This window comes from Pogoniulus pusillus, chromosome 4, assembly GCF_015220805.1.
Source record: "Pogoniulus pusillus isolate bPogPus1 chromosome 4, bPogPus1.pri, whole genome shotgun sequence".
In the NCBI taxonomy this organism is placed as follows: domain Eukaryota; kingdom Metazoa; phylum Chordata; class Aves; order Piciformes; family Lybiidae; genus Pogoniulus; species Pogoniulus pusillus.
The window spans coordinates 39944309-39964797 of NC_087267.1; the positions used below are offsets into that span (position 1 = coordinate 39944309).

Sequence of the window (20489 nt, forward strand, 5' to 3'; positions counted from 1 at the left end):
TCATTGCTACCTACCTCCCCTGAGATAGCAGTGGAGCTGACACATGGCCCCACAATTGTCTCAAGCTTGCCTATATTAAGCCTGGCTTTCTCCCTCCCTCCCCAACTTCCAACCTAGTTTAAACCCAGTTTAATGAGCCCAGCCAACCCCTGTGATATAAACCTTCTTCCACTTTGAGAGAGATGCACCCCATCTGTGTCAGCAGACTAGTCCTAAAGCAGACTTTCTGTGCTGGGTTTTCAGAAGCACAGGATTTCCTCTCCATACTCTGGAGTTCAAATGCTGTAAAAAAATCATGAAGGGGCAAGTCCCACCAAAAATATTTCTTTAGGGTTACATCTTCCTCTGCTAGGAGTCTTACTAACATCAAAAGAGTTGCTTGAAGAACAGAGAAAAAGAAATGTGAAGCACATAAATGTACTAAAACTTGAGCCTCACACTGAGTTGCTACATATGCTTTGGTGTACTGGTAAGGACTATTTGAAGAGTCATATCCTTAAAGTAGACAAGTCAACAAAACTAAGGTCAAACCTGCCAGTAAGGAAGGGAACAGGAAGCAACAATGAGAAACAGAAAAGACTTTCTGATGCTTAGGCATGACAGTTCATAGAACAGATTGAAGGGAAGACAGTGTATGAGGCAGAGGAAAATGTAGAATGGCTTAGTGTGCTAGTTTGAAGCTAGCTGGAATGTTTTGGTGAGAAGAATTAGATTACAGGCTGTGAAAAGGAAACAATGGTGAGGTCTACTTCACTCATAGGCTTGCTGAGATGGATAAGAACAAGAATGTAAATATAAATAACAGAGTCACTCTCTGTCTCCTGGGGCTGCATGAGCTTCTCTCTCTAACCTGCCTGACTAATCCATCTGCTTCCTAACCCCCCTGGCCAACCCTCCAAACTGCCTTGTGCATAAGGCAAAGTCTGGGGTAAGGGAGAGGGGTGGGGAGAAGCCGGAAGGGTAGTTGAGAGGCCCTCCTGGGGACTCAGGTTTCTGGGAGGGCAGCTGTGTTTCTGTATTACTTTTTAACTTGAATATTTCTGTCTATAGCTGTATATACTGTAAATATCTGCTTGTATATTGTGCTAGCTGTAAATATAAAGCTCCATCCAATTTCCAGAGCTGCTGAGTCTAGTCTGGGTGATTTTCCAAAGTGTGGGGAGGTGAGTAACACCCAAACCATCACACTTAGGTTGGAAGGAATCTCAGAGATCATCTACTCCAACCTCTCCACCATAGGCAGGGATGATGAGGACATCCGAGTCGTGCTTCCACAAACAGCAGAATGATGGGAAGGGTCAAGTCACACTGGGAGCATATTGTAAGAAGGAAGAAAATTCAGGGGAGTATGGGTAAATATACAGCTAGGTAAAAACATAGCTAGGCAAAAACACAGCTGGCAGTTGGATTATGGACACTCTTGAGGAGTGGGATATGCCACTGTCTGGAGCACAGGGTAAATGTTACCCCAGTCTTCAAGCCATGCAGCAAACTGGACCCACTGAATTTACACATAAATAAAGTGATAGTTCTGTTAATATATTGTTAATACTAACACATTGTTGTAATGTGTGAACACTCCTGTGATGGTTTGGCTGTTACCCACCCACACACACACAAGAAAATCACCCAGACTAGACTCAGAGGCTGGAAATTAAAGAAAGGAAGCTATATTTACAGCTTAGCACAGTATATAAGCAGACACTTACAATATATACAACTATAGACAGAAATATTCAAGTTAAACAGTAATACAGAAACACAACAGCCCTCCCAGAAACCTGAGTCCCCAGGAGGGGCTCCCAACCACCCTTCCACCTCCTTTCCACCCCTATGCCTTATCCTAGACTTTGCCTTATGTTCAAGATGAGTTTGAAGAATCAGTCAGGGGGGTTAGGAAGCAGATGGATTAGTTAGGCAGCAAGTTAGAGACAGAACTGCATGCAGCAGGACACAGAATGAGCAACTCTGTTATCTATGTTTGTGTTCTTGTTTTTATACACCGCAGCAAGCCTATAAGTGAAGCAGACATCACCACTGTTTCCTTTTCAGAGCCTATAGTCTAATTCCTCTCACTAAAATATCTCAGCTAGGCTCCAACACTTATCCACTACATAAGAAAGGAGGTTTCTTTCCGCTGTACCCTCTCAAACAACTTGGGTCCCTTAATCTGACTTTTATTCTTCCTGATTCATCAAAATTTGCCTCCAAATTTTCCTGTAAAAAGAATCTTGTGAGGTTTTCTTTCCTCAAAATTTGCAACAGAGGGTTTGTGAGAGTCAATTTCCTTTGTCATTCCCTCCCTGTGACTGAATTACAGACTGGATGTCAGGAGGAAGTTCTTGACAGAGAGAGTGATTTGCCATTGGAATGGGCTGCCCAGGGAGGTGATGGAGTTGCCGTCCCTGGAGGTCTTCAAGAAAAGCCTGGCTGAGGCACTTAGTGCCATGGTCTAGGCAACTGGCTAGGGCTGGGTGCTAGGTTGGACTGGATGATCTTGGAGGTGTCTTCCAACCTGGTTGATTCTATGATTCTATAATTTTGTAACAAAAGATGTGGAAGAAAGGAGTTAATTTCCCTCTGTCTTAGGTGATTAGATGTCTTCCAAATCTGCAGTCCTTCTGAATTCCCAATATTTTGTTTGCATTATCTCTTCTACCTTTGACTGTCTGCTCCTGTTTGCATCATTTTTAAGGCTGGTAAACATTATACATTTTATATTCCCCAAAGAAAATATTATGCAAATGGCTCCTGAGCAGCAGGGATCCTAGTGAGTGCCTGGCATTATATAGATATGCCACATTAACACAACAAAAACCAGATCTGAGACAAGAGGATGTGAACTATAGAAACATTCTCCCTCCTAGAGCATCAAAGCTGTGCTAGGGCATTTCTTTCTGGTTTAAAGGAGTGAAGATCACTTGATAACAGGCAGTTGCTGCTGCAGGTGGTGGCTGTGAAGCAGGTAAGATCACCACAGGATCAAACCAAAGCAAATGTGAGGCTACTAACTTCCCTTTGGTAAACTTATGAAGAAATGCAGGAGGTTTAAAAAATTATTTTAAGGCCAAATGGCTGCTTTTAATTTTTGTTTCAAAGAGCAGACATGCAACAGGAACAGGGGAACATAGCTAAGCATCATCTGTCTCTGATGTGCAGAGAAGAGAGAAATATTTAATGAGCTGAAAAACAAGTCAGAGTAGCTCTCAAATATGACAGTAGAAAAGTGCCAAGAGGCAAAAGCAGGAAATTCAGAGAAAAAAATCCAAGAGCTGATGGCATTAAAGGATCAACACAGATGGCTAAGGAGACAAAACACCAGATATAGAGAAGGAGAAAGTCAAAGCGCCCATTTCTTGTGCTGGGAAAATTCCAGCTGAGCAAAGGCTTCCAGTACCAAACTTCCCCAGGGAATTACTGTGGGCTTAAATGCTACACAGTGACCATTCAGAGACAAGGAAGTCAATGAAGCAAACCTGGGTCCTTCTTCCACACTCAGGAACTGATTTGTGCCAAATCAGCATTGTTACCAGGAATATGTGGCAGGTAAAATTCTGGGTAATGATCCCAGGGTCTCATCTCACCTGCTGTGAGTCTGTGTGGAGTCTGTGTTGTCCCTCACCAGCAAACAGTAGTGGTTAAACTGATAAAAGCAGTGATTTCCTCCTAAAGCCTTAGAAAATGGGGGGTTCTGCAAATCACAGTATCACAGTACCATCAGGGTTGAAAGAGACCTCACAGATCAGCAAGTCCAACCCTTTACCACAGAGCTCAAGGCTAGACCATGGCACCAAGTGCCACGTCCAATCCTGCCTTGAACAGCCCCAGGGACGGCGACTCCACCACCTCCCCAGGCAGCCCATTCCAGTGTCCAATGACTCTCTCAGTGAAGAACTTTCTCCTCACCTCGAGCCTAAATTTCCCCTGGTGCAACCTGAGGCTGTGTCCTCTCGTTCTGGTGCTGGCCACCTGAGAGAAGAGAGCAACCTCCTCCTGGCTACAACCTCCCCTCAGGTAGTTGTAGACAGTGATAAGGTCACCCCTGAGCCTCCTCTTCTCCAGGCTAAACAATCTTTAAGGGAAAGCACCAGGAAATCCATTGTGATGTTACTTCAACCTTAGGTAAAGTGGCTGGAAAAAACCCAACCCAAACAACAAAAAGAGGTGGCAGACAGGAAAAACTATGGGCCAGCACAGTGGCCCCAATCCAGATGAGGACAAGTATTCACGTTGTGCGATTATGAGGAAGAACCTCTCTGAAGATGTTCAAGGTCAGCTTGGACAGGGCCTTGAGCAAACTGGTCTAGTGAAAGGTGTCCCTGCCCATGGTGGGGTGGTTTGAACTAGATGATTATCAAGGTTTCTTCCAACCCAAACCATTCTGTGACTCCATGACTCTTCACATTTATTTCACACAGTATCACAGTATTATCAGGGTTGGAAGAGACCTCACAGATCATCAAGTCCAACCCTTTACCACAGAGCTCAAGGCTAGACCATGGCACCAAGTGCCACGTCCAATCCTGCCTTGAACAGCTCCAGGGACGGCGACTCCACCACCTCCCCGGGCAGCCCATTCCAGTGTCCAATGACTCTCTCAGTGAAGAACTTTCTCCTCACCTCCAGCCTAAATTTCCCCTGGCGCAGCCTGAGGCTGTGTCCTCTCGTTCTGGTGCTGGCCACCTGAGAGAAGAGAGCAACCTCCTCCTGGCCACAACCACCCCTCAGGTAGTTGTAGACAGCAATAAGGTCACCCCTGAGCCTCCTCTTCTCCAGGCTAACCAATCCCAGCTCCCTCAGCCTCTCCTCGTAGGGCTGTGCTCAAGGCCTCTCACCAGCCTCGTCGCCCTTCTCTGAACACGCTCAAGCATCTCAATGTCCCTCCTAAACTGGGGGGGCCAGAACTGAACACAGTACTCAAGGTGTGGTCTAACCAGTGCAGAGTACAGGGGCAGAATGACCTCCCTGCTCCTGCTGACCACACCATTCCTGATGCAGGCCAGGATGCCATTTGATGGCATTAATCAGGTGCTGCAAACTGTAATAGTGCTGGAAGGGAGGAAAGCTTTGGATGTGGACCAACTTGTACTTGGCTGTGGTGAGGCCACACCTCAAGTACTGCATTCAGTTTTGGGCACCTCATTACAAGAAGGATGTAGAGGTGCTGGAGTGAGTGCAGAGGAGGGCAACGAAGCTGGTGAAGGGCCTAGAAAACAGATCTGATGAAGAGTGATTGAGGGAGTTGGGGCTGTTTAGTTTGAAGAAGAGGAGGCTGAGGGGAGCCATCATCATTTTCTACCGCTAGCTGAAAGGACACTGTGGAGAGGCTGCTGCAGGCCTCTTCTCACAGGTAAATAGTAACAGAACAAGAGGGAATGGCCTCAAGCTGAGACTGGATGGGTTGAGACTGGACATTAGGATATTTTTTTTCCCACAGAAAGAGTGGTCAGGTGTTGGAATGGGCTGCCCAGGGAGGTGGTGGAGTCACCAACCCTGGAGGTGTTGAAAAGTTGTTTGGATGTGGTACTTGAGGACACAGATTAAGGGTGATCTTTGTAGAGCAGGGATAATGGTTGGACTTGCTGATCCTGGGGGGCTTTCCCAACTGCAGTCTTTCTGTGTGATTCCGTGTGAACTGCAGACTGCATGCAGAAGCCACAGACTCATAGACTCATAGAATCAAGCAGATTGGAAGAGACCATCAGGTGCAACGCTCGTGGAGGCCCACTCGTGGGGACCAACAACAAAAGTTCCCTGCACTTGGAAAATGTTGTCTGGGCAGCCAACCAAATCAAAAAACCCCAAGCCAACCAAACTTAAAAGCAACACTAAAGAGGAGCTGTCTCCTGTGCAAAAACAAAAGAGAAAGAACAAATATTTGAAGAGTTTTCCTTCGTGAGAGAGAGGGAAAAACTCCTGTCAGCACTTCAGCAATAAGCGGCTGTGACCTCTTGAACTACGATGAGTAAATCCTGCATTCAGTAAGGTAACAACAGACTTGGAGGCACTTGTGGAGCTATGAGCACCCAGACCATGAGGAACAGGAGCTCTCAAACATCTCCCAAAGCACTACAATTTGTGTTACACTCAGAGAGCCTCCTCTCCAAAATAGCAAGTTTCCATTACAAAAAGGCTATATGAGATCTCTCAGTGCCCAGGCAGAGAAGTACTCCCTCATTTTCATCAGTGCCTCAGCAATCATCTCCTGAGCTTTCTAGTGTCTCACAGACTTATTCCAGTCAGTGCCCACTTCAGAACTAAATAAAAAATGTTAATTCAGGATAGAAGAGCTGACAGCAAAAATAATATGAGAATTGCTGTCTCAGCTCAATTCCTGCTACTGCTTTGGAAGAGTTTTCCAGTCTGGTGTGATAACAGAAGACAGCTATTCAGGCTGCATCCTGACTCACTCATCTTAAAATAAAGATGTGATGGACTGACAGCTGACAACCACTGGAAACTACAGAAAACTATTCCTTTCCCTGACACATCAGGCTAGAGTGTGACTGTGCAGTGTGAAGATAATGCCCATAGAAAGAGGTGTTCCTGGGACAAATGCGTATCCTTTGTTGTGCCATAACTCCATCATCTATTTGAGTTGGTATCATGGCACCCTGAGAGCAAGGAAAACAGGTGAAGGGGCAGCTACAAAGCAAAAAGAGGCACTCTCAGGCTGCTGGAAAACCTCAGGTTTTTCCTGCTGGAAAAATCTGAGACAAATCTACCCCATGGCAAGCCATTGTCATTTTAGTTTCATGAGTTTCCTGGATACCCCTGAGATTAATTTTACCATCTCAGCTGGCTAGCTAGGTAGTGTAGGAGGCACAGTCTTACTGAATCCATCTCATGTATGAAGTGAGCCTTTTAAACAGTGCCAGGACCTGCCATGTAATCTCACGTTCAATCACCTTAACTTTTTTAACAAAGGATGCTGGTAAACACACTGCTACTCAGTTCCCTGGCACAACCACTACTGAAAGGATTGAAGAGCATAGAGTAAATGACAAGAAACAGTTGGACACTGTCCAGGAAGGCCCAAGGATCTCAGAAAAGATTTTGCATAGTGACATCTAGGAGTCAGTGACTTAACAAGGTTGTAACAGAGGATTACTGAACATGTTTGAATCACAGTATCACAGAATGGCCCAGGCTGGAAGGCACCTCCAAAGGTCATCTAGTCCAACCCCCACCCCCATAGTCAGCAGGACCATCCTCAACTAGATCAGGTTGCCCAGAGCCCTGTCGTGCCTCACCTTGAATATCTCCAGGGAAGGGGCCTCAACCACCTCCCTGGGTAACCTGTTCCAGTGTTACACTCATAATAAAGAACTTGTTCCTAACATCCAATCTAAATCTACTCTTCTCTTGTTTGAAGCCATTGGCCCTTGTTCTGTTATCACAGGTCTTTGTAAACAGTCTCTCTCCAGCCTTCTTGCAGGCCCCCATAAGGTACTGGAAGGCTGCTATTAGGTCTCCCCAAAGCCTTCTCTTCTCCAGGTTGAACAAGTCCAGCTTCCTCAACCTGTCCTCTTGGCAGAGGTGCTCCAACCCACTGATCATTTTCATGGTCCTCTTCTGGACCTGCACCATCAGGTCCATGTTCCTCCTATACTGAGGGCTCCAGAGCTGGATACAATACTCCAGGTGAGGTCTCACCAGGGCAAAGCAAAATGGCAGTCACCTCTCTGGATCTGTTGGCAATGCATCTTTTGATACAGCCCAGGATGTGACTGACCTTCTGGTCCACAAGTGCACACTGCCTGCTTCTTCCCAACTTCTCATCCATCAGCACCTCCAAGTCCTTTTCCACAAAGCTGCTTTCTATCACCTCATTCCCAGTCTGTATTGATAGGGAGGATTGTTCCAGCCCAGATGCAGAACCCTGCATTTGCTCTTCTTGGGCCCACCTCTCCAGCTTGTCCAGGTCCCTCTGGATGACATCCCATCCCTCTGGTGTACTGACGACACCACTCAGCTTGGTGCCATCTGCAAACTTACTGAATAAATGTAGTTAGTCTTCTGTCAGGGGAAATCTGAAAAATGTTATCCTTTATGATTAAGATGTTACATTAGGTAAAGCTTTTTGGCTGTACAGGTGCTTGTGGAGCTGAGCATTTGAGGATACGCTTTGTGTGTTCCTAGTTTAGCTACAGATAGTGTCTGCGAGAAAACTCATTTTGCAAAGGATTGAAATCATGAAAGTGAATCCCACAACCCTTGAGCTGGACTGGAGGATGGGAGCCCAAAGGAGAACACCACATAAACCAGAACACCAGCAGCTTCTGAAATCTCTATTTCTAACACACATCTGGAAACTCTTATATGCAGGCACTGGAAAACAACTGCTGTTCCTTTTTTACTATGTGTCTGTGTTGCAGCTGGGAAGACTGGATGGATAGAATAAGTAAATCTCTTACCAACATAGCCAGGAGTCCCGCAGGCTGTGGACATCACATCTCCTTTACTCTCCATCTTTGACAGTCCAAAGTCACTGATCATGATTTTTGACTCTTCATCTTGGCTGTAGTAAAGCAGGTTCTCAGGCTAGAAAGGAAAATGAGCAAAATGAGTTCTGAATATGTAAGTCTAGTAACAACTTCTGTCAGCTGATGGGCTGCATTTGATACAATCCTTTGTTGTACCATGCACTTTAATTTGGCTCCCCTAAACCTTAAGGAGTTGCTCTTACAACCTATATGGAGATCCACTCCAGACTCCTGTATGGCAACTGCTGGAAGAAGCTGACACCTTGAGCTCTGCGTAACTTTCCTGGGATAGCAAATTCCTCCTTTAGCACCACAAGTAAGAACTAAAGCTTGTCCCTTACTTGTGAGACGGTCTGCATATTGCCACTTCAGAGTGACAAAACTGAAGGATTCAAGCAAGTATGGTAAATCCAGGAAGTGTAGTGGAAAGGTTTCATAGAGAATTGAGAAAAAGGAAAACAATAGGCAGAATAGGAGAATTTTTCATAGAATCACAGAATCAACCAGGTTGGAAGAGACCTCCAAGATCATCCAGGCCAACCTATCACCCAGCCCTAGCCAGTCAACTAGACCATGGCACTAAGTGCCTCATCCAGGCTTTTCTTGAAGACCTCAAGGGACAGTGCCTCCACCACCTCCCTGGGCAGCCCATTCCAATGGGAAATCACTCTCTCTGGGAAGAACTTCCTCCTGACATCCAGCCTATACACTGGAAATAAACTGCTATGAGAGATAACAGAGTTGCAGGAAGAATTTTTAGCTAGAGCTGATTAGGAAAAAATGCTGCAGCACTAAGCACAGTGACTTGTTCACATTGTGAGAGAACAAGAGCCACTCCCCAAAGCCCAATGACTTTATACCAACAGCAGGAGGCTTGGAAAGCCCAGCAAACTCCATCTGCTACAGCACTGTCCTTGTCCTTCATCCTCATGAACCACCGATGTTCTCAGGCGGCTAAGGCGTCAAATAACATCTTAGTCTGTATCAGAAATAGTGTGGCCAGCAGGACTGAGGAAGTGATCATGCCCCTGTACTTGGTACTCAGGAGGCTGCACCTCAAATACTACGAGGAGTTTTGGACTCCTCACTGTAAGAAAGACATCAAGATTCTGGAGCCACTCCAGAGAAAGACAACAGAGCTGGTGAAAGGTCTAGAGCACAGGTTTTAGAGGAGTGGCTGAGGGAACTGGAGTTATTTAGCCTGGAGAAAAGGAGGCTCAGAGAAGACCTCACTGCCCTCTACAACTACCTGAAAGCAGCTCATAGTGAGGTTGGTGTTGGCCTGTTCTCCCAAGTAGTGAGTGACAGGTTGAGAGGAGATAGCCTCAAGTTTCACAAGAGGAGGTCTAAACTTGGCATAAGGTAAAAATTCTTCACCAAAGAGGCTGTCAGGCACATATGGATGTGGTGCTGAGGGACATGGATACTTGGTAGTGTTAATGGTTGTACTTGAGGATCTTCAAGGTCCTTTCCAGCCTAAATGATTCTTTGATTTTATGCTTCTTTCTCATGACACTTCCTCAGTCCAGTGCTCTAACTGCCCATTATAACACTGACGTTGTCAGGCAGCATGTGTGTCCTGATATTTATTAGTGCACTTCTGATCTGTTGAGGTGTTGGTAGAGCTGGTACTAAGGGAAAGACAATTATTTCCTAGTGATTTCTGCTGACTCACCTCAGACTCCCACTTATATTTAGTAAGACCAAGCCCCCACTCATTTAAAATGTAAACTTCTTTAAAACCCATTAAAAAGCATTCTGGTTCTTCACACTGGTTAATTCAAAGAGTGTTAATGAGTTGGCTCTGTACAAAGTGAAGTTGCTTGAGCCTTTCAGTCTCTGACTTCCCTGGACTTCATCCACTGCCATCTCTTGTTATCTGCTGCTGTGTTACTTAGATTAGAGACTTGGAGTGCAGATCCACTTTTCCCAACTACAGCAAGTACTATTTTGGTATATCAATAACACATAATTACATTAAATCATTGTTATGGATGTTTCAAGGGTTGTATTTTTACAGAGTGGATTCTTTCCCAGAGTTTCTTTCTGGGGATCACAATTTGAAACTTAATCTTATCTTGGCATTCTGAGATTATAACATTTCTTATTGTATCTCTGTTTTCACCATCGTGGTATGTTTGCGGTAACAGAAACTCACAACAGGTGTTGCTCATATACCACATTTTATGAGTCATTTTAACAATGGATGTGGTACTGACAAAGACTTGCAAAGAAAGATAAAAAGAGAGAGTCTCTGCCCCAGAATGCCACTGGAGAAGGTTGGTTTGATCTAAATTCAGCATGTCCTTACATAAACTCCAAAACTAATTTGTAGGTGAATTTGTTTCCCAATCACCAGATTTCATCTTTTAAGATGGGGGCTTTTAAATAAGGCTGATCTGTTTTAAAATGAAAGCTGCAGCCTTCCTTTAAAGAGAGCTTGTACGATGCAGTATCTGAATTAAGAGAACTCAGACCTCCCTCCAAAACCACTGGCAGCAGAAAGAAGCCTGAACTTATTTCCTACAAAAAGAACCTGGAGAAGGTTGGTGTTGTTAAAGTGCTAAAGAATGCTTCCATACTGAACTGGTTGCTTCTATGATTCTATGATTCTATATGAGAATACATCTACATACTTCAGCATAAGAGCAGGAAACAAATGGGAACTGAGGGCAACACATGAAGACTGTCATAGATGGAAGACTAACCAATGGCCCTTCAGAGAAAACCCATTATCTGTGACTGTTATGACTAAACTGCACAGACTGGAGAAGGAAATATTATTTGTGGTCATCAGTGTGTATTTTCCTTCAATGGATTCAAGGTTTTGCCTTAAAAGTGTGCCAGATCAATACTTAAATATAAAAAAACCCCATTTCTACTTTCTAATCTATCTATTCAAGTGAAGATAATAGGATGTACTTTTTGGGCAGAGGTGTACAGGACTGCAGCAAGCCCCTTGCAGCAGTGAGGTTTGGAAAAGCTTGCAACCCTACAGGAACAGCTCCCACATAGCTAAAAGATTCACATCTAGAGTCAAAGAACTTCAGAAAGAAATGCTTGCATTGAGTATGTCACAAAAAAAAAAGGGCATGTCTACTTCTTTTGGGCATTGCTCCACCTTGGAGAACTGCTGCTGGTGATTACACCAGCAATGGGCTTTAATTTAAGGAATTGGCTGGATGGTCACATGCAGAGAGTGGTGATCAAAGGCACAATGTCTACCTGGAGACCAGTGCCAAGTGGCATCCCTCAGGGATCAGTGCCAGGACCAGTGCTGTGTACCATCTTTGTCAGTGATATGGACAGAGGAATCAAGTGCACCCTCAGCAAGTTTGCAGATGGCACCAAGCTGTGTGGCACAGTCCACTTGCTAGAGGGCAGGGATGCCATCCAGAGGGACCTGGACAGGCTGGAGAGGTGGGCCCAGGCCAACCTCATGACATTCAACAAGGCCAAGTGCAAGGTCCTGTACCTGGGTGGGCACAATCCTAAGCACACATATAAGCTGGGTGGTGAATGGCTGAGAGCAGCCCTGAGGAAAAGGACCTGGGGGTGTGGGTTGATGAAAAGCTCAACATGAGCCAGCACTGTGCACGTGCAGCCCAGACAGCAACCCTGTGCTGGGCTGCAGCAAGAGAAGTGTGGCCAGCAGGTCAAGGGAGGGGATTCTGCCCCTTTGCTCTCATCAGACCCCACCTGGAGTACTGTGTGCAGTTCTGGAGCCCCCAACACAAGAAGGGCACGGAGCTGTTAAAGTGTGTCCAGAGGAGGGCCATGAGGATGACCAGAGACCTGGAGCACCTCTGCTGTGAGGACAGGCTACAAGAGTTGGGACTCTTCAGCCTGGAGAAGAGAAGGCTTCAAGGAGACCTTATAGTGGCCTTCCAGTATCTGAAGGGGACCTACAGGAAGGCTGGGGAGAGACTATTGACAAGGTCTTGTAATGACAGGACAAGGGGTAATGGGTTTAAACTGGAAGAGGGGAGATTCAAACATTGCTAGGAAGTGTCTCTGACTATGGCAGGAGGTTGGAACTGGATGATCCTTGAGGTCCCTTCCAACCTAAACTATTCTATGATTCTATGAATTTAGCCCTGCTGCATTGTGTTTTAAGAAGAAGATTGTCATGTGTTATTGTATACCACACAGTATTTCATACCAGCGCTAGTTCCGGAGGAGATAAAAAGTAAATGTAAGTATTGTCATCACCATAATTTTTGATCCATCTTGAGGCATTAGCAGTGAGGTCACATTCATAGCAGTACGATCTTCACTAAGAGGAGCTGTCAACATCTGCAGCACTAAACTGTATCAAGAATGCAATTGATTCTAAAATACATTTGGGAAAAAAAGGCATTCCAGACAAAAACAAACAAATAAGTAAGAGAGAGAGAGCAACAAAGACAGAGAGTGAGACAGAGATAGAGAGAAAGCAAGAAAGAGAGAGCAAGAGAGAGAGAGAGAGAGAGAGAGAGAAAGCAAGAGAGAGAGAGATAGAGAGAGAGCGAGAGAGATAGAGAGAAAGCAAGAGAGAGCGATAGAGAGAAAGCGAGAGAGAGCAAGAGAGCGACAGAAAGCAAGAGAGCAAGAGAGAGTGAGAGAGTGAGAAAGAGAGAGACCAAGAAAGAGAGAGTGAGAAAGTGAGCGAGAAAGAGAGAGTGAGAAAGAGAGAGACCAAGAAAAAGAGAGTGAGAAAGAGAGAGAGCGAGAGAGAGACTGAGAAAGAGAGAGTGAGAGAGAGTGAGAAAGAGAGCAAGAAAGAGAAAGAGAGAGTGAGAAAGAGAGAGAGCGAGGAGACAGAGCAAGAAAGAGTGAGAAGGAGAGAGAGCAAGAAAGAGTGAGAAAGAGAGAGAGCGAGAGAGAGCAAGAAAGAGAGAGAGAGCGAGAAAGAGAGTAAGAGAGCGAGTGAGCAAGTGAGAGCAAGAGAGAGAGCAAGAGCGAGTGAGCGCGAGCGAGAAAGAGAGAGAGCGAGAGAGCAAGTGAGAAAGAGAGAGACCACCCAGTCCAGGTTTGTGGGTTTTGACACTATTAATGTTCATTAAGCCTTTACATCACATGACTCATTTAGTCAAATTCCACTTTCTTTATATGGTGACAACTCAAGGTCACAGAATCGACACCCAGGGAAACTCCTGTATGCCTCCAAAACATAACCAGAGGTGTTAAGAAATTCACTGACACAGAGAGAGTGATTTCCCACTGGAATGGGCTGCCCAGGGAGGTGGTGGAGGCACCGTCCCTGGAGGTCTTCAAGCAAAGACTGGATGAGGCACTTAGTGCCATGGTCTAGTTGACTGGATAGGGCTGGGTGCTAGGTTGGACTGGATGATCTTGGAGGTCTCTTCCAACCTGGTTGATTCTATGATTCACTTCTGCAGGAAGCTTTGGTAGAACTAACTAGCTCAGGAAGGGAACCCACCAAAGGCTTTTTGACATCTGTATCTTTTTCTAATGTCTTCTGATAATTTATTATTGAAGATATTAAAGGTGGGGAGGTTTAGCTCTGTGTTATGAAATTCCAGCCTTTCTGTTTATCTTAGTTTAAGATACTAGAAGGAATCAAGACAGTAATAATGTTTGGGTTTGGTTTTTTTTTTACCTTGTGCTGCGAGTTTTTGATGTGCTAACACTGTGCAGCTGAAAGGAAGAATTACCTAAGAATCACACTGGCACACAATGTTCCTCAGAAGAATCCTTGCTGTTAACAGTGTCTTCAAAAACATTGTTCCAAAGAGCAGGATAAGAAATCATTCAACTTTCCCCATTATTTATTGTTACTAATTATTGCTAAGTTAATGTAGCATAGCAATTCTGCAAGATGCTTTACAGCTGTAAACAAATGTCAGCTGAGATAATTTTCCTGCCCTAACGGAATCATAGAATCAACCAGGTTGGAAGAGATCTCCAAGATCATCCAGGCCAACCTAGCACCCAGCCTTGTCCAGTCAACTAGACCCTGGCACTAAGTGCCTCATCCAGGCTTTTCTCGAACACCTCCAGGGACAGCAACTCTACCACCTCCCTGGTCAGCCCATTCCAATGGCAAATCATTCTCTCTGTCAAGCCTGTACCTCCTCCAGCACAACTTGAGACTGCATCCCCTTGTTCTATTGCTGGTTGCCTGGCAGAAGAGACCAACCCCCACCTGGCTACAGCCTCCCTTCAGGTAGTTGTAGACAGCAATGAGGTCACCCCTGAGCCTCCTCTTCTCCAGGCTAAACAACCCCTCATAGGGTTTGTGTTCCAGGCCTCTCACCAGCTTTGTTGCCCTTCTCTGGACACATTCCAGTATCTCAACATCTCTCTTGAATTGAGGAGCCCAGAACTGGATGCAGGACTCAAGGTGTGGCCTGACCAGTGTTGAGTACAGGGGAAGAATAACCTCCCTTGTCCTACTGACCACACTGCTCCTGATACAGGCCAGGATGCCTGTATCGGCTCTTTTGGCTACCTGAGCACACTGCTGGCTCATGTTGAACATGAGCCAGCAGGAACATTTTGGATCTTAATGAATGACTATTTCTCTACATAGTATGTGCACAGGTCCTGTAAAAGCACTGAATTGGTTGTGGCAATTAATGAGGCAGGAATTACATGTAGTTATTTTTATTTCTGAAAGCCCTGCCCAGAACTATATACAAATTACTGAATTTTGTGTTCTAAATTCATTTGGGAAAATCTTCACTAGGATGCTTATGGGCAATTAATTCGTTTAGGAGAATCAGAATATTTGAAAGAGTTTAGCCACAAAATGGTTTTGCCCCACTTACAATAGGTAGCCTGGAGCCCTAGGGAAAGTCTCTGCTACTCACTGCAGTGGAGTAGAAATTTCAACATAGTCCCTGGCTCCTTTGTGGCAGTGTTGGAACTGCTCAGCCACTGACAGGCTTCTAGATTTTCCCAGGGTGCTGGGAAAGAGACAGACGATCTCTGACCTGGTCCTGGTTCCTCTTGGCACAGAGGTTTGCAGAGGTGCAGGCAGGGTCTCTTGCAGATGTGCAGAGAGCACAATGTTGGTGGCACTTCTTGCCACATTGTGAGGCATTTAAATGTCTTCTCCTGGGAAACTTGAGGCATTTAAGTTTCCAGGTAGTTCAAGCCCAAAATACTAAGGCTAAGCTGGTCTGAAGCACGAGACAGAGCAGAATACATTGTCCAAGAGCAGTGAGACAGAGGCAGCTCTGTGGGGCAGAGGCAGGAAGGCAGAAGCAGCACAACTGCTTGCAACTTAGCTCAGTTTATATTATTTGCTGAGTATAATGACTCCCTTTGCCACAGAGATTCACCAATCACAATGGCATTTGCTAAACTGACCATGTTAGGTGAAACCAGGGCTTGCTCACCCTTATTTGAGCAAGACACCAACCACCTGTGGGTACCTGTTCATCACTTTGGGAGGGGACATGATGGCCCAAGCCTTTGTCTTCCTCCCACCCTTGCTCTCCCTATCAGCAGAAGGGTGGGGCAAGCCAGGACATCTAATAGGCCTATTAGCCTTCCAGAACAAGCACTAATTGCAAAGTCCTTGTTAAAAACAGTTACAATGGTAGGATATGGAGATTTCAGAGCACCCCTCATATGGTAAAATCTTACTGAAACAGCCAATCCCAGTGGAGGCTGGACTTAATCTCTTAGATTTATAACTATGCAACCTTCGATAACACTGCCTGGAGGATCAAGTCACGCCACAGCCATACCTTGAGGTCCCTGTGCACGATGCCCATTCGGTGTAGGTAGTAGACAGCATCCAGGACCTGCCTGATCAGGGTGCTGGCATCTTTCTCGGTGTAAAATCCCTTCTCAACAATGCGGTCAAAAAGCTCTCCCCCAGACACTCTGGAAAACAGGACAGGAGTAGAAGTGTGAGAACATGCTTGGAAATACGATTCCTATTTTCTTAAAGGGTGGTCAAGGTCATGCACTTGCCACAGGTGGTCCAAGCACACATCCACCTGGAGCTCTAGAGGATCTCCCACTGTCCCAGCAAGCTTTGGGTTTGACTTTTCCATAGTCCAAGGGACAGTCATGCTATAATGGGAAACAAAATCCATCACACATCGGAGAGTGGTCAAAGACTCACTAGAAATTTCAGAGGGAAATCACAACTGTACCCCAGCAGAAGTCAGGGGAGGAGATGTGTTTCCATGGTCTCTGTAGGGAGCTTTGTAGAGGTGAATTTGGTCTGCCCTTCTTGCTGGTGCTGACCCACTCAGGTCATAAGGCTCTCTACTAGTATGATTCCCTGGGGTTCACTTTTCACTCCACTAGGCAAGGCATGGGTTTCACCTTGGAGGAACGGTTCCATTCTTCTCTCTGTATTGGCAAGTGAAATGCACACAGTAGCTGCTGCCAGCACCTATAGAGTGTTGGTTTATTGAACGACTCTGTGCCTCTGGCAACTTTAAATGCTCTCGAAGGTCCCACCCTGTACTTGTACATGGTACATTCATTTATCAGCAGCCACAAACCCTTTAGGCACAGCATGGCCTTTGCCTAGCACTGGTAGCAGACAGTTATTGATGAGGCAGTGTAGATTATCAGTGCAACTAATCATCAGATGACACAGATGGGGAAAAGATTCCACAACTCAAAGAGGAAAGAAAATAAAACCTTGACATTCCACTGTTTAATGTCTTCTATATTACACTTTTCCTCTGCCCTGTTAGACATAACATGTTCTCAACCCAATTTTAAATAAAGAATGGACACATTAAAACTCCCTGGAGGAGCATATGGGGAAACAAAAGAGGAAAGAGATGGCTGAGTAATTGAAATAATAAAACTGCCAACAAAAACTTGCCCTGCTAGGGTAAAGAAAAATTTCCATTTTAACAAGCAAAACCCATTAAAAAATAAAGTGCATGTGATATGTTTCTTCAGCAAGTTGCACCACTTAATGTATCCTAAATAACACAGTAAAACTTTCTTTAAAGACAAACCTAATGAAAAAGAAAATAATAAATAATTACAGTCATTAAATATATATGGGCAGGGAGCTTGCCATTATATGAACACTAGGTAATTCAGCCACTCCAAGAAATAATCTGCTTGAATAATGCCATGAAGTCACTTCCTAGGGAAATTTGGAGCCTGAATGGGAGAGAAGGCTAAAAACAAACATATTTAACTCTGAAAATGAAAAGCAAACTTGGAAGAAAAAAAAACACAACAAACCAGATAATCCTCCCATTAAGTGCTAGGCAAACAAGTCAAATAGCTTGCTAAAATACTGGCATTAAACTGAAATTCTGCAGCAAGGGTGAACTTTACCCAGGGTCTGAAGTCACAGTATCACAGTATCAACAAGGTTGGAAGAGACCTCACAGATCATCAAGTCCAACCCTTTACCACAGAGCTCAAGGCTAGACCATGGCACCAACTGCCACGTCCAATCTTGCCTTGAACAGCTCCAGGGACGGCGACTCCACCACCTCCCCGGGCAGCCGATTCCAGTGTCCAGTGACTCTCACAGTGAAGAACTTTCTTCTCACCTTGAGCCTAAATTTCCCCTGACATAGCTTGAGGCTGTGTCCTCTGGACACACCATCAGCTTTGGGGCTTGCTGCTTGCTGCTAACAGAGACAGCCTGGAGCAGCAGTGCTGGGTTGACAGTGGGGCAGGAAAAGCTCCTGATACTGCACTGATTTGCAGAGCCTGTGACTTCGGGCATAGCAAGGAAGGAGGTATGCAGTGGCAGAAGAGCCATGACAAACAGCCTGCTCTGCAGTGACACCCAGAAAAACTTGAATTAAACTCCTTACTTTCCCAGTTTGTCACAGTAAGAGTTGTAGTTCTCATATATATACACACATGTGCACGTGCAGGTGTCTATGTATATATACATACATATACATATGCGTGTGTGTGCGTATGTATACACTGAGTGCTACTCCAAGCTCCTCTCAACCCTACACTCTGCCTGAGCCACTGCATGCCTTGCCAAGGGGGAACAAACACACCTCTGCCTCACTGCTCACGGGAAGCAAACGTAGTTTTATTGAAACTGGCTCCTTCTACCTGCCCATCTTTTGCACATTTCCCCTACAGCCGTTTTGTTCCCCCTGAATTGACTGCCCTGAAAATTAGAGCCCACACAGTCATTAATATGGCTGCAGACAGCAGATTTCTCCATGAACATGCTGTTGTGCAGTTTCACATGGTTACTTTGGTGATATTGAAGAGATGGACTCCTTTAGCAGATACTGATTTACATCACACACTTTGCTCCTTAAGGATGCTCTCCTTGGACATTTACTGAGAGTATACTTCCATAAAGACTTTTTCATTAAAATGACAAAATTTCCCTCTATGGTAGCTCACTCCCTATCCCCCTTAAGCCTCATTCTTTAATCAAAAGCTTTTCTTAGTCAGATTTAGACCAGTGGATCTACTGTACCCAGGCTCAATCTGCTTATAATTTTATTTCAACACAAGGAAAATATTTGCAGTCTCTTCAATGATGCTTTGCAAACCAGATCTTAATCCAAGGATTCAGAAGGAGCAGCTGGTAAGCTTGCAGCTGCTTGGTTATTCAGTGTCAACAACATCCCAGGTAGACAGTGAGAGTCAAGGGAGCCAAGTTCCTATTTATTCTTGTGGTGACTCTGTATTATGGCACCTGGAACTGGCATTATGTGTTTGCACTCACCTACAGAGACTCCCTTCCATGGGCAAGAGTCACAGCTGATATTCACCTGCCAGGGATGTTCTGCAACTCAGCACCCAAGACTATGGCTGCTTCCCATATGGAGCTTATGTCCATATGGCTTTTCTCCTCCAAAATAGGGTTAACTCAACAGAAACATCATTGGGAATGCTGCTCCCTGTATCAGCCCAATACTGACATAAGTCAATGCTGCTCCAGGAGCAAACCAGCAAGGGCAGCTGTGAAGAGGATCTGACCTAAACTCATAATGGAGATGTGACCTGTTTGTCTAAGGCTTGGCTTGATTCCAGTCCCCTAAACCTGCTGTGAGAGGACATGGCATCCTACTCTGAGCAGAACTGGGCACTCATAAAGCACTACTGAAGTTTGTCCCAGGATTTATTATTCTGAGATTTGATTTAATTAATTAAAATAAAATAGTGGCAGTGTCACCTTTGCCCTCTCTATGGCAATTCTGAGAAATGCACAGGAGACAGGAGTTGAGACTGCAGGCAGTAAGAGCAGAATCAGGTCTTTGTCTTAAAGAAATTTAAGACAATTTTCTAACCAGAAGGAGAGGGTAGGTGAGATTTCTCATTAGTGGAAGAGGGCTGCTCCCATCTTGCAGCTGGCACTGGCTCCTGGAGCTGGACACACTATCCCAAACAACAGCACAAGGAGCTTTTTCCCCTGTGGATTTCAATCTTGGTTCCTAGCAAAGAAAAAGTCAAAGGTGGAGCAGCCAAGTGCAATTACTTGAAGAGCATTTAGCTCTGGAAACAGCTCAGGTGTCACACTGCAATCCAGAGTAGCATTAGCCCTCTCTGGGGACTCAGAGCTGGGCACAAAATCAGCAAAGCATGGATGTCTGTTGGAGTGTGTGCAGCTTCATCCCTTGATCCTTCCTCAGCCACCAAATGGTGGCTCTCCCCTGGTTCAACAAGCAGCATTGTGAAAGGCCAGCACCCAGAGAAGGAGCCGAGCTGGCTGTCCACATCACACATGTCACCCCAGCAAGTGGCCTGCCTGAACCCAGCAATACAGGAAACAATTTCAAAACAATGTCCAGAAGATTCATTTAGTCTAGAATGAAAAATAAACCAAACACATCCATAAATATGAATATTTTTCACTTCTACTACATTTTCAGACTGGACTTGAGGAAGTTGTTCAGCATGAGAGTGGTGAGACCCTAGAATGGGTTGCCCAGGGAGGTGGTTGAGGCCTCATCCCTGGAGGTGCTTAAGGGCAGGTTGGATGAGGCTGTGGGCAGCCTGATCTAGAGTAGGGTGTCCCTGCCCATGGCAGGGGGGTTGGAACTAGATGATCTTTGTGGTCCCTTCCAAGACTGACTG

General features: G+C 45.3%; 1 protein-coding gene across 4 annotated transcripts in view; it reads right to left on the minus strand.

Moving 5' to 3' along the window:
- CAMK1D (calcium/calmodulin dependent protein kinase ID) overlaps window positions 1-20489 on the minus strand; it is a 278957-nt gene that overhangs the window by 42088 nt on the left and 216380 nt on the right. For all 4 annotated transcript variants that reach the window (XM_064142642.1, XM_064142641.1, XM_064142639.1 and 1 more), the window contains exons 4-5: window positions 16187-16325; window positions 8418-8544 (exon numbers count right to left, since the gene is read on the minus strand). In XM_064142642.1, coding sequence (XP_063998712.1) covers window positions 8418-8544; window positions 16187-16325 — 266 coding nt within the window. The remainder of the gene's footprint in view (window positions 1-8417; window positions 8545-16186; window positions 16326-20489) is intronic.